The sequence below is a fragment of the Chroicocephalus ridibundus genome, unplaced genomic scaffold (assembly GCF_963924245.1).
Source record: "Chroicocephalus ridibundus unplaced genomic scaffold, bChrRid1.1 SCAFFOLD_92, whole genome shotgun sequence".
Taxonomy (NCBI): Eukaryota; Metazoa; Chordata; class Aves; order Charadriiformes; family Laridae; genus Chroicocephalus; species Chroicocephalus ridibundus.
Window position 1 is genome coordinate 126,803 of NW_026961708.1, and position 13,794 is coordinate 140,596.

At 51.0% G+C, this 13,794-nt stretch overlaps 1 protein-coding gene and 1 pseudogene across 1 annotated transcript; one reads left to right on the forward strand and one right to left on the reverse strand.

The window, feature by feature from the left end:
- The first annotated feature begins 213 nt into the window (after nt 1–213).
- On the forward strand, nt 214–1,573 carry LOC134509567 (kelch-like protein 10). Its single transcript, XM_063322125.1, has 3 exons — nt 214–356; nt 404–547; nt 1,042–1,573. The coding sequence occupies exons 1-3, from the start codon at nt 214–216 to the stop codon at nt 1,571–1,573; spliced, it is 819 nt and encodes a 272-aa protein (XP_063178195.1).
- A 10,703-nt stretch (nt 1,574–12,276) lies between these two features.
- Nucleotides 12,277–13,323, reverse strand: LOC134509600 (kelch-like protein 10; annotated as a pseudogene).
- Nucleotides 13,324–13,794: the final 471 nt, after the last annotated feature.

Genomic DNA, 13,794 nt, shown 5'->3' on the forward strand with positions numbered 1-13,794 from the left:
AGGTACCAAGCTTCCAAGGCCAGGCTGGCAAGAAGTTCTCTTTTCCAGCTACGGTCCATGTTCCTGGCAAGAATGCCTTACAGTGAGCAATAGACACTGCTGCTGGGTTGGAAAACTTGCTTTGTCTCTCTATTTTCCAGTTGGCCAAAAGTCTCTTGCCCTTCTTTGCTTTCTTTTCCAAGCTTGGGCTCTTTCCCAGTCCCAGTCCCCGCCATGTCTGTGATGTCATTATGGAGCACGTTCCAGAGCCAGCAGACAGGCAGGGGTTCTACTACTACGCCGGAGGGAGGGCAAGGACAAAGTGTTGTAAGCACCCCAGAGTGGCAGAAGCGTCTCCCACTGCCTCAGGCTTGGAGGTGGGTGACAGCTTGCCTCGTGGCGCATACTCCTCCTCCTCACCCAGGGAGAGGAAGATGAGCGCTGTGGCTTGCACCGCCTCCCACGGGCTTTGCCCGGAAGGGACACCAAGCGACGTGATCATCAGCGTGGACGGCATTGAATTCAACGCACACAAGATGGTCCTCTCTAACTGCAGTGCGTACTTCAGGTGAGTGCTTGAAAGAGGAGGGGATGGGGCCAACCAGCACTCCCTGCTCCGTGCCACACTGTGCCTGGCTGTATCTCCAGCGCTTCCCTCGGCACTCCAACTCTCCTCCGGCAGTTCCCCCTGGTCCTGCTCCCTGCCCAGGCACCCAAAGACCTCCACAAGCTGGAAGTGGTGTCTGAGAAGGCCCAGCTAGGGTGCGGGGCTGGGAGCGTGGCCAGCCTGGCTGCTCTGCTGCCAGGCGGGAGGCTTTCCTTCCCCACACACGGGTACTCTCTGCTGTTCTTCTTGAAGCCAGGTGCCCACTCGCCCTGTGGCTCCTCTTGAAAACAAGTGGCCAGTAAAGCCTTCCTTCATCAAACTCCACGGCCTCCCAGCGTGCCTACTGCTAGTGCCCAAACGGGTGCGCGGGGAAGGGGGCACAGGGGATCACGGGCTCAGGGTTTCCCACAGCAAGGCCGCTTTCTTCCCCAGCAGCACTCTCTTGTTTTTTTCAGGGCTTTGTTCTCCAGCAACTGCAGCAGTGCCGACAGCAACGTCTATCAAATCCACGGCGCTTCCCCTGAAACGATGGGGCTCCTCATCGAGTACGCCTACACCGGCACAGTGCCCCTCACGGAGGACAACGTTGAAAGTTTGCTCGTGGCGGCAGACCAGTTCAACGTCCTGGGCATCGTCAGCCTGTGCTGCCACTTCTTAAAAGCCCAGCTGTGCTCGGAAAACTGCGTCGGCATCTGGAGATTCACCCACTACTACTACTGTGCTGACCTGCGAGAAGCAGCCCACGAGTTCATCCTGCATCACTTGGAGGAGGTGAGCAGGGTGTCCGCAGAGTTTCTGGAGCTCTCCTTCAATGACCTGCAATGCCTGCTGGAGAAGGGGGAGCTCCCTGTGAGAGAAGAGGCCACGCTGGAGGCCGTTCTCACCTGGGCTGCTCATGACCTGCCCAACAGGAGGCAGCACATTGTCTTCTTGCTGAGCAAGGAGGGCTGGAGGAGTGGACAGAAGGGATTTTTCTTTTTAAAATAAACTCTGTGTTTCTGACAGTCAAGACTTTGCTCATCACTTGTGAAGTCAGACCTTGCCAAGGGTAGGAACTTGTAGTCCACGTTCCCCGGACTCACACGTCCCTCATCCAAATCGGCAAGTCCCATTTCTATCAGTTTCATAGGATCGAGATTTTCATCGGTGTCCCAGAAGGTCCTGTTGACCAGCTCCTGGAAGAGCTGGAAGTTTGCTCGCCTGCAACTCGCGGGCCTGGCTTTACTCTTGCCCTGGAGACCAGCTTCAGGGCAGGTAAGACTGCGCTGGGGAAGGGATCAGCAGCGAAAAGGGCCGACGCAAAGCTCTTTTGGGGGCTTTTGGAAGCCAGCAAAAGCCCTCGGCCTGTGCTGAGGGCCGTCAGCTTGTGGGCGGGCTGCTGAGGGAGCCTGGGGGCGGAGACAGCACCTCCCCGGATCGATCAAGCCACCAGGTTATAGGAAGCCTCCGGGAGGGCAGGGACTAGCCCTTGCCCAGAGCGAGCAACCAGTGCTCCCCCCAACTGGCCGTCGAGTCACAAGGTCTCGCTTGTGTCTAGAGATCCAGCCGTGGTTGCTACCCGGTCGAAGGCGGCTGTTAAAAAAACTGTGGGCACCCAGACAGAGGCCCCGCGCAAACATGTGGGCATCCAGGCCTCTGGCTGCAAAGAGTGCCGGAGCCTGGCACTCGCCATGGAGGGCAGCAGAGACAACACCTGTGTCAGATGTGAACAGGTAAACGATCTGCTCATTCTGGTGGCTGACCTGAAGGAAGAAGTGGAAAGGTTGAGGAGTATGAGGGAATGCGAGAGGGAGAGTGACTGGTGGACCCGCTCCCTGAGAGAAAGGGAACAGGGTGAGGCCCCACACAAGTCAGAGGACCCCCTCCCCTCTCGTCACCAGGCAATAGGAGGGGATGGCAGAGACGAGGGGGAATGGAAACAGGTCCCTGCTCGGGGAAGCAGGAGAATCCCCTCCCGGCCCCTCCCACCTTCCCAGTTACCTTTGCAGAACAGATATGAAGCCCTGCAGGAGGAACTGGCTGTTGGAGAGGAGGATGAGACACCCAGGCCAGGAACGTCAGAAAGACCAAGTCGCCATGGATCCAGCATCACAGCTGGCTCCAAAAGGAAAAGCAGACGGGTCATTGCAGTGGGTGACTCTCTATTGAGGGGGGCGGAGGGGCCAATATGCCATCCAGACCCACTTCACAGGGAAGTCTGCTGCCTCCCTGGGGCACGGGTCAGGGATGTGTTAGGCAAACTTCCAGCCCTAGTAGACTCCTCTGACTACTAACCCTTTTAGTATTGCAGGTGGGTAGTGATGAAGTGGGTAGGAGGAGCCCAAAATGGATTAAAAGAGATTTTAGAGCCTTGGGGCAATGGCTTAAGGGGTCAGGAACACCAGTTGTGTTCTCCTCTATCCCTTCAGTGGCAATCATGAATGAGGAAATTAACAGGAAGAGGCAACAGGTCAACTCGTGGCTCTGGGACTGGTGTTATGGGCAGGGCTTTGGGTTTTTTGATCACAGGCTGCTATAGGAGTCACCTGACCTGCTGGTAGCAGGTGGAACGCACCTGTCCCAGAAGGGGAAAAGAATTTTGGGGCAGGAGTTAGCAAGGCTCCTTGACAGGGCTTTAAACTAGATATGAGGGGGGAAGGGGAGACAAGTGGGCCTGTCAGGAATGAATCCAAGGGAGGCATGCCAGGGCTTGAAGGATGGTGGGCTAGTGAGGACTCTCACTCTGACATTTCATTGGAGAGAAGGGGTTAACGCTTAGAAATCATGGAAGCACCTGAGAGGGGTCTGGTGGGAAATGGGGCCCACACCCACAAAAAGGTGCTGGAGTCATTAGCACATCTGAAGTGCATCTCTACCAATGCACGCAGTATGCGCAACAAACAGGGCTTGAAGCCATGATGCACCAGGGAAACTATGACATAGTGGCTATCACAGAAACGTGGTGGGATGCCTCACATGACTGGAGTGCCACAATCGATGGCTACAAGTTCTTCAGGAGGGACAGGCAGGAAAGGAGAGGTGGAGGAGTGGCCCTGTATATTAGAGAATGCTATGAGAGCACAGAAATCGAGTATAGCGATGACGGGGTGGAGAGTGTTTGGATTAGGTTAAGGGCCGATAAAGCTGCTATCGCTGTGGGAGTCTGCTATAGACCTCCCAACCAAAGCAGTGAGGCAGACGAAGCTTTCTATAAGCAGCTGGGGGAAATCTCGTGATCACTTGCCATTGTTCTTGTGGGGGACTTTAACCTCCCGGCTATCTGCTGGGAATACAACACAGCTGAGAGGGAACAATCCAGGAGGCTCCTGGAATGTGTGGAAGATAACTTCCTCACACAGCTGTGAAGTGATCCAACCAGGGATGGTGCCCTCCTGGACCTGCTTCTTGTGAACAGGGAAGAACTTGTAGGGGAAGTAAAGGTTGGTGGCCGTCTAGGGCACAGTGATCATGAGATGATCGAATTTCTGATTCTTGGGGAAACAAGGAGAAGGGTTAGTAAAACTGCCACCTTAGACTTCCGGAGGGCAAATTTTGACCTGTTCAGAAGACTGCTGGACAAAGTCCCTTGGGAGGCTGCCCTGAAGGATACAGGAGCCCAGGAAGGCTGGACATACTTCAAGAGAGAAGTCTTAAAGGCACAGGAGGAGGCTGTCCCTGTGTGCCGAAAAACAAGTAGGCGGGGAAGGAGACCGGCCTGGCTAAATAGGGACCTTTGGCTGGACCTCAAGAGCAAAAGGAGAGTCTATGACCTCTGGAAGAGGGGGCAGGTCTCTCATGAAGACTATAAGGATATAGCGAAGCTATGCAGGGAGAAAATTAGGAGAGCCAAAGCGCAGCTCGAGCTCAACCTAGCTACAGCTGTTAAGGATGACAAAAAATGTTTCTATAAATTCATTAACAACAAAGGGAGGATTAGGGAAAATCTCCCTCCCTTACTGGATGCAGAGGGAAACATAGTCCAAAGGATGAGGAAAAGGCTGAGGTGCTCAATGCCTACTTTGTCTCAGTCTTTAGCAGTGGAACTAACTGTTCCCTGGGCACCCAGCCTCGTGAGCTAGGAGACAGGGAGGGGAAGCTGAATGAGGTCATCACAATGAAAGAGGAAGTGATCTACGACCTGCTACGCCGCTTGGATGCGCACAAGTCTATGGGACCGGATGGGTTACATCCAAGAGTGCTGAAAGAGTTGGCAGCCGTGCTCGCCAAGCCACTTTCCATGATCTACCTGAAGTCATGGCTAACTGGGGAGGTCCCAATGGACTGGAGGTCAGCAAATGTAGCACCCATCTACAAAAAAGGCAGAAAGGAGGATCCGGGAAACTATAGGCCTGTCAGTCTGACCTCGGTAGCAGGGGAGGTCATGGAGCAGATCATCTTGAGTGCCATTACAACTCATATAATGGACAAGCAGGGGATCAGGCCTAGTCAGCATGGGTTTAGGAAAGGAAGGTCCTGCCTGACGAACCTGATCTCCTTCTATGACAAGATGGCCTGACTATTGGATGAGGGAAAGGCTGTGTACATTGTTTACCTAGACTTTTGAAAAGCATTTGACACTGTCCCCCACAGAATTCTCATGGAAAAACTGGCGGCTCATGGCCTGGATGAGCATACGATCTGCTGGATCAAGCACTGGCTGGATGGGCGGTCCCAGAGAGTGGTGGTCAATGGAGTTAAATCCAGCTGGCGGCCGGTCACAAGTGGTGTCCCTCAGGGCTCGGTGTTGGGACCGTTTCTGTTCAACATCTTTATTGATGACCTTGATAAGGACATAGAGTGTATCATCGGCAAGTTTGCAGATGACACGAAGCTAAGCGGGAGTGTTGATCTACATGAGGATAGGGAGGTTCTACAGAGAGACTTGGACAGATTGGACCGATGGGCCAATGCTAACAGTATGAGCTTCAACAAGGCCAAGTGCCGGGTCCCGCACTTGGGCCACAACAACCCCATGCAGCGCTACAGGCTTGGGGCAGTGTGGCTGGAGAGCTGCCTGGCAGAAAAGGACCTGGGGGTTCTAATTGAGAAGCGCCTGAACATGAGCCAGCAGTGTGCCCAGGTGGCCAAGAAAGACAATGGCATCCTGGCTTGTATTAGAACTAGTGTGACCAGCAGAAGGAGGGAGGTGATTGTCCCCCTGTACTCAGCACTGGTGAGGCCACACCTGGAGTATTGTGTCCAGTTCTGGGCACCTCAATACGAGAGACATATCGAGGTGCTGGAGCGAGTGCAGAGGAGGGCAACAAAGCTGGTGAAGGGCCTGGAGAATAAATCTTATGAGGAGCGATTGAAGGAGCTGGGAGTGTTTAGTTTGAGGAAGAGGAGGCTGAGGGGAGACCGCATAGCTCTCTACAACTACTTGAAAGGCCATTGTAGAGAGGTTGGTGCTGGTCTCTTCTCACAGGTAATTAGCGATAGAACAAGGGGGAATGGCTTCAAGCTGCAACAGGGTAGGTTTAGGCTGGACATAAGGAAAAAATTCTTCACAGAAAGAGTGGTCAGACACTGGAATAGGCTGCCCAGGGAGGTGGTGGAGTCACCGTCCCTGGATGTGTTTAAGACTCGTTTAGATGTGGTGTTAAGGGATATGGTGTAAGGGAGAACTTTGTAGAGTGGAGATGATGGTTGGACTCGATGATCCCAAGGGTCTTTTCCAACCTAAATGATTCTATGATTCTATGATCACAGATATTGAGCCACTTCCCACGGAGATGCTACAATTGTGCGATGAAATTGAGAAATGTATGATACAAAGCTCTTGTCAGGCCTTATCCTGAATATTGTGCCCTATTTCTTGTCATCTGTGCTCGAGAAAGATGGATTGAAACAGAAATATACCCAGGGCCACCCAAACTGGATAATCAAGGGAATGAAGAGCCTCTCTCTTCAGAGGAGATGGAAAGATTTGGCTGTTTTAGCCTAGAGAAACAAAAACTAAGAGAAGAGATGATTGCTCTCATCAGTAGGGCAACTACCAAAGGAGGGAACAAGGACTTGTGAAGCTAAAGAATAATACTGGCAGAAGAACAAAGAGATGTAGCCTGGAAGTGAATAAATTTGGGCTGGGAATCAGAAGAGAATTTCCAAGCATCGGAGGAGTGAAATTCTGGAACAACACTGCAATAAGAGACAGAGCGTGGTACAAAAGAAACTGGTTTTTAAAACAGCAATTAGTAAGATTGAGAACGTGATTATCCAAAGCACTTGCTGTGACAGCAGGGCTCCTTCCAGCTCTACCCTGGTGGTTCGATGCGATTGACCCCGTCTTTGATTAGAAAATCAACAGAACGTGCAGCTAAAGGCAGGGAGTATGTTTCTGATGGAGAGACTTTGCAGAATTTATTTGGAAAACACCTCTTTCAGTCATAGAGAAAGGGAATAGTGGAGCAACTTGCCAGCCAGCCATTGCAACTGAACAATTACTCAAAATACAACAATTTGGCAAGATGACATTTTTTTTGGAACTAGATAAGAACTAGAAATGATAAAAAATGGACAAATGTTAAAAGTAGTTAATTTTCAACTTGATTTTTAGTTTGGGGTTTGTTGGTGGTTTTTTTATAGCAAAAGCCCGTTGAGAAGATCAGTCAGAATATGACCAGGTAAATACCACTCACTTTAGAGAGCCACATTGATTTCAAAAAATTGACCCAAAAAAGCCCAAATCCAAACCAGTTTCTCCAATAATGGATTGATGGCGATGTTCATCTCATCATCCATATGTCAGGATTTTTCACATCCTTATCAGGCAGCGACCTTTAACAGATGAATCGGCAAGCTAATTCTCCATTTGAGATCTGTTGATAACTGCTCGGATCTGTAAAATTGATGCATTTGGTTGCAACCCTCACTTTGGCAATCTGCTTTTAAAACTGCAGTGGAGGCTAAAACCTGCTTTTTATGTGCATAAGGCAATAGTGCCATCTCGTGGGAAACACACTGCTTCGTGCCTTGTGGTGGGCAAAAAGAGCTTGGAACCTTTCTTCACACAAATACCTCCTCAAGACAAATAGATTTTTATTTTTCTTTAAGTTGGCTCCCTCCGGTTAGCATGTAAACTTAAAGCATCTAAAATGCCCGCTAACCTTTTCTGGGTAAGGTTCCGTAAGGATTCGCCTCTGCTCCAAGATGCTCTCCTACAAATCCCGGCCCCAGCGTCCTGTTTGGGTACAGCCCAGGAGGAGCAGGAGGGTCCCACGGGCAGGAGGGAGAGCACCCAGCCCAGCTCCGACTCTGCCCGCAGGCAGAGCAATGCTGCTCAGCGTCCGCCAGCAAGACCAGCCTCGCTGGGCAAGCACATGCCACGAGTCCTCAGGTCTGCTGTATGTGCAGAACATACACACACAGGTGCCAGTCACATCTCAACCCTGCTTCTCTTTTTTGGCAGAGCCGAAACACAAGCAGCACTTGGCACACCAAAGAGCACTGGAAACCTTTTTACATTTAAAATATCATTCATCTTGCAGAGGGAAAACAACGAGGATTCATCTGTTTCTTCCACGAGCAGTGGAAGAAGCATGGCAGGAACAAGGCCCTTTCTTCCAGAGAGCTCCGCCTGCATCCTCCTTGGTGAAGAAGGCAACTGATTAACCCAAATTGCCTTCCTGTTACACAAAGCAAGTGTTAAACAGAAACCCTCTGCCTCCTTCAGATTCCAGCCTTTCCTGCAAGGCTTCTCCTCCTACCGCCACGCTGGTCCTCATCTCAGCCCTGGTCAACCTGCTTCTTGGTAAGCAAGTAAAGCTAAATGCCAGCACAGCTTTTTTTCCTAGATCCCTGTTAAATGTTGTGAGTTCTGGAGCCATCTGATAGATATTAACCGTAAATAAGAATTAAATAGGATCCTGTATTCACAGCAAGTTTCCGTTTGCAGCCTGCAGTCAGTGCTTCAAGACGCTCAAGAATGAATCTCAGGCTGGTGCTTCCATGATGCTGTTGGTTCAGCATTACCAATGAAGCCAAGCGTCAGGAAAAATGGGAAACTATTACCTTCATTTATCATTTGTATGCTCTTGCCAGTAGTATAAAATTGGGATTTCTATTTTAAAATACCAGTATAATAAAATAAGGAGAAGCTGTCACACCTACCAATTTTGTCTTCCTGTATGAGGCTCTGGACTGTTCCCCTGGACTGTTATACATGTAGGGTAAGACAAACACACGCTCCCAAGCTTAAAATTCCTGAGATGGACAATCTATCACAACTCTTGATAAACTGTGCTGGTATAGTTACAGCAGTATCCACAAAAAAGACGACAAGCTTACAGAGAAGAGATGTCACCTTGCGTTTTGGCATCAGACGTTTGTCCATTTGCAATAACAGCAATTGAGATCTTGTTTAATTTGGTTTAAGCTAAATTCAGAGCAGGTCAGGTGCTGTTAGTGTAAGATACAAAGAGCTTAGGCTTGGTATTTTATTAATTCTCTAACAAAATAACCAATTTACAACACAGTTTTGAGGTACTATTTTAAAACACCCCGTTCATTCAGACTAATTGAAATGGACACATTCTTTAGAGTCCAGTTAGTCATTCCTGAAATTCCAGTCTGGGTGAGAAAAACATACGGTGGTACTACTACAGGTGTGTGGTAATGATTCGCTTCCTTGTGGCATATAAAGTGCTTCCGAAGAATAAAACATTCCATTGCTGATCGACACATAAAACCATAAAGCATGGATAAAGGTTTGGGAAAAGAAAGTCTGTCTACGCAACGTGCACTACAAGCAGTATTACAATAGGAACAACTTACCCCAAAAGCAGTCATAAAGCTTATACCTAAGAAACAGGAAAAAAATGATAAAATAGCCCTTCAGATTTTCTGAATTTTACATTTGCGTCACAAGAGATTCTGATAAATCTTGGTTGTAAGCTATTTAACAGAACTACATATTCTAATATTTCCAAAACAATGATATAGAAATTTTATAGAATATACTTTGTGTGATTTTTCTGAACTGCAACATTTTGGCTTACTTTTTAATTAACACAGTACTTGAGAATCACACTTTACCAGAAAAGAGATAAAACTTGAAAAAGACTTGTCACTTTTTAAAAACTGTTCATTTTTTATTAACTAAAATGACTCAGCCATAAAAAGTGCAAAGTGTATAAAAGTCCATAGGGCAAAGTGGTTTCTGTGAATAGAGGATGATGCTTCCAAATAATCAACGTTTGTCTTGTCCATGCTGGTGTGGGGGCACGTGTATCATCAACACAGAAACAGGTTTTCACTGAAGGTCCTGAATGCCGTTCACATGGGGAAGCGTCATATCTGCTTGTGATAAATTGTATTCCTCTAATCTAAAATCCCAAATGCCAGCTACTGGAGTCAGTCGCCGAGGTGCGCTGGCCTGATCGGTAGCGGAGTGGCAGAGCTTGATGCACAGGGGGGTCTCCCGAGGCAGGGAAAAGCCAGGGCGGTGGAGAGACCCACCAGGAGGCAGCAGCTCTGGTGGAAGACGCTGATAAGGTGTGGGCATTGACAGAGCCACAGCGGCTACCCCACACCGATAGAAAACAGCCTGGGGACTAGAAGTGACCAGGAGCGCTGCAAGCAGAGTGTGGCACAGTCTGCGTGGCAGGGCATCATCCCTCTACCAGCTCAAAAGGTGAGCTCCATTGGTGGTCATCACAGTCTCAGAAGGAGCAGAGCTACCGTATCCACCTGGCAGAAAGCCACGTCGTCTGCACTCACCGGAATGGATGTGGCAACCCAGACAGAGCTCCAGTGAAATCATGCGGGTCTTGGGCTGCAAGGCTTGCCAGAGAATTTCGCTAGTAACGGAGGGCAGCAGTGAGAACAGCAGCGTGAGGTGTGACCAGGTGGACGATCTGCTCAGCTTGGTGACAGGGCTACAGGAGGTAGTAGGAAGGTTAAGGAGCATCAGGGAGTCGAACAAAGAGATGGACTGGTGGAATCATGCTCTGCCCTCCCTGAGACAGAAACAGGAACAGCCACCAGAAAAAACCCAACAAGATCAAGGGGATCCTGCAACCTCCCCCTGCCAGGCTATGACAGTAGCTTCAAGGAAAGGAGCGAATGGAGGCAAGTCCATGCCCAGGGTGGCTGGAGAACCCCCTCCTTGCCCAGCCCACCTTCCCAGGTGCCACAACGCATAGTGCAAGGGCCGCCAAAAGAGACTTCAGGGCCTCGGGAGGGTTGGTAAGGAAATCTGAACCACAGGGTATTTTCTCCTCTCTCCTTCCCCTTGTGGGCAGCAACATGGGAATAAATAGATGGACACAGACTATTCGTACATGGCTCCGTGGCTGATGTCACCCACACAATTTTGGGGTTTTCGAGAATGGGGTGGCCTGCACGGCACAAGGTTTGCTGGCGTCAGATGGGATTCACCTTTCTGAAAGGGGGAAGAGGGTCTTTGCTCCCGAGTGAGCAGAGCTCATTGACAGAGCCTTAAACTAGGCTTGAAAGGGGAGGGGGGCAATATCAGGCTTGCCTGTGACAGGCAGTGGGACAACAGCCCAAGGCAGAGGGTTGGGGTGCTAGTGCGGGCCCTCAGCCTGTTGCTCTGACACGTGCTGGCAACACTGGAGGACGCTTGAAGTCTTCCAGAGATGAGGGAATGGCTCCTGAGGTAATGGGGGGGAGCCAAAGGGGGAGGAGTCAAGAGGGGAGGAGAAAAGAGGGGAACACCAGTGAATAGCTCAAAGCAATTAAGGTGTGTTCCTCTAAGAAGGTGACATGGCTGACAGACCAGCTAAAGTGCCTCGACACCAATGCATGCAGCACGGGCAACAAACGGGAGGAGCTGGCAGCCACCGTGCTGCTGGAAAGCTGACACCTAGTTGCCATTCCTGAAACCTGGTGGGACGAATCCCATGACTGGAGTGTGACTGTCCATGGCCAGCAACAGGGGAGGAAGAGGGGGCAGAGGGGCTGCCCTCTGGGTCAAGAAACGGGTAGAGTGTGAAGAGCTGTCTCTGAAGAATAGCCAAGAGCAGGTTGAAAGCTTACGGGTAAGAATTAGAGAGCCAGGCAACAAAGGGAGCCTTGGGGTTGGTGTCTACTCCAGGCTGCCCGATCAAGGGGAGCCTATTGACGAAGCCTTCTTGCTCCAGCTACAGCAGCAGGCATCGCGCTCACAGGTTCTCGTCCTGCCGGGGGACTTCCGCCACCCCGACAGCTGCTGGAAAAGCAGCACGGCAAGCTGGAGGCAATCCAGAAGACTCCCAGAGCCGAGTGCCTTGAAGATAACTTCTTAAGCCAGGTCACAGACAGCCCCACCAGAGGAGCGGCCATACTGGACCTGAAGGGCACCAACGCAAATGAGCTAATGGGTGACATCCATGGGATGATGTGAGGCAGCCTGGGCTGCAGTAGTCGGGCGCTGGTGGAGTTCACAGTCCTGAGGGGTGTGGGCGTCGGGGGAAGAATAAAGTCAGGACCCTGAATCTCACGAAAGCAAACTTCCAGCTCTTCAAAGAGCTGGTCAATAGGACCTTCCGGGACACTGATGAAAATCTAGTTCCTATGAAACTGATAGAAATGGCACCTGCAGATTTGCATGAGGGACGTGTAAGTACAGGGAACATGGACTACAAATTCACACCAGTGCGCACGTATGAGTTCAAAAGTTTTAAGCAAAGTCTTAACTGTCAGTAACGCTGAGTTTATTTAGAGAAAAAAAATCCCTTCTGTCCACACTTCCACCCTTCCTTGCCCAGCAAGACTACCACGTGCTGCCTCCTGCTCTGCAGGTCATGGGCAACCCATTTCAGAACGGCCTCGAACACGGCCTCTTCTTTCACAGGGAGCTCATCCTTCTCCAGCAGGCGTTCCAGCTCATTGAAGGAGAGTGCCAGAAACTCTGTGGACACCTTGGTCACCTCCTCAAAGTGATGCAGGATGAACTCGTGGGCTGCTTCTCGCAGGTCAGGACAGTAGTAGTAGCCGGTGAATCTCCACATGCCGATGCAATTTTCCAAGCACAGCTGGGATTTTAAGAACTCGCAGCACAGTCTGACGATGTCCAGGACATTGAACTGGTCTGCCGCGATTAGCAAACTTTCAACGTTGTCATCCGTGACCGGCACTGTCCCGGTGTAGGCGTATTCCATAAGGAGCCTCATCATTTGTGAGGAAGTGCCTCACACACACAGCGGCCTTGCTGTGTGACACCCTGACCCCATCATCCCCTGTGCCTCCTTCCCCGGGCACCAACTTGGGCACTAGCAGTAGCCATGCTGGGAGGCCGTGGAGTTTTATGAAGGAATGTTTTACTAGCCGCTTGTTTTAAGAAGGAGCCACAGGGCGAGCGGGCACCTTGCTTCAACGAGAAGAGCAGAGAATAACGGTGTGTGGGGAAGGAAAGCCTCCCGCCTGGCAGCAGAGCAGCCAGGCTGGCCACGCTCCCAGCCCTGCACCGTATCTGGGGCTTCGCCAGACACCACTTCCAGCGCTGCTGTTCCATCTGAGCTTGTGGATGAATTTTGGTGTCCAGGGAGGTACCAGGACTAGGGGGAACTGCTGGAGGAGAGTTGGAGTGCCGAGGGAAGCGCTGGAGATACGCGAAGGCACAGTGTGGCACAGAGCAGGAAATACTGTTTGGCCCCATCCCCTCCTCCTTCGAGCACTCACCTGAAGTACGGACTGCAGCTAGAGAGGATCATCTTGTGAGCAATGAATTCAATGCCGTCCACGCTGATGATCCCATCACCCAGCTTCCCTTCTGGGCAAAGCCCGTGGAAGGCGGTGCAAGCCACAGCGCTCACCTTCCTCTCCCTGGGTGAGGAGGAGTATGTGGTGCGAGCCAAGCTGTCGCCCACCTCGACGCCTGAGGCACTGGGAGATGCTTCTCTCTGGGGTGCTTACAGCACTTTGTCCTTGCCCTCCCTCCAACATCAGAGTGGAACCCCTGCCTGTCCGGTGGCTCTGGAACGTGCCCCATAATGACATCACAGGTGTGGGGGGGGACCAGGACCACCACGGCCCCTCTGTGGGGCCGAGGTCTGGGTCCCCGTGGTCCATGTTGCCGTGGGGCGGAGCCATGGGGTCCCTGGACTCTGTGGACTTCCACACAGGAGAGGAAATAAAAGATGGACACAGCACTAGGCACCATCTATAAAAGACTCCAAGCTTTTAAAAGAAAGCAAAGAAGGGAAAAGAGACATTTGGGAAACAGGAAAACAGACAGAGAAAGCAAACTTTCGAAACAAGTAGCAGCGTCTACTGCTCATTGTAACACT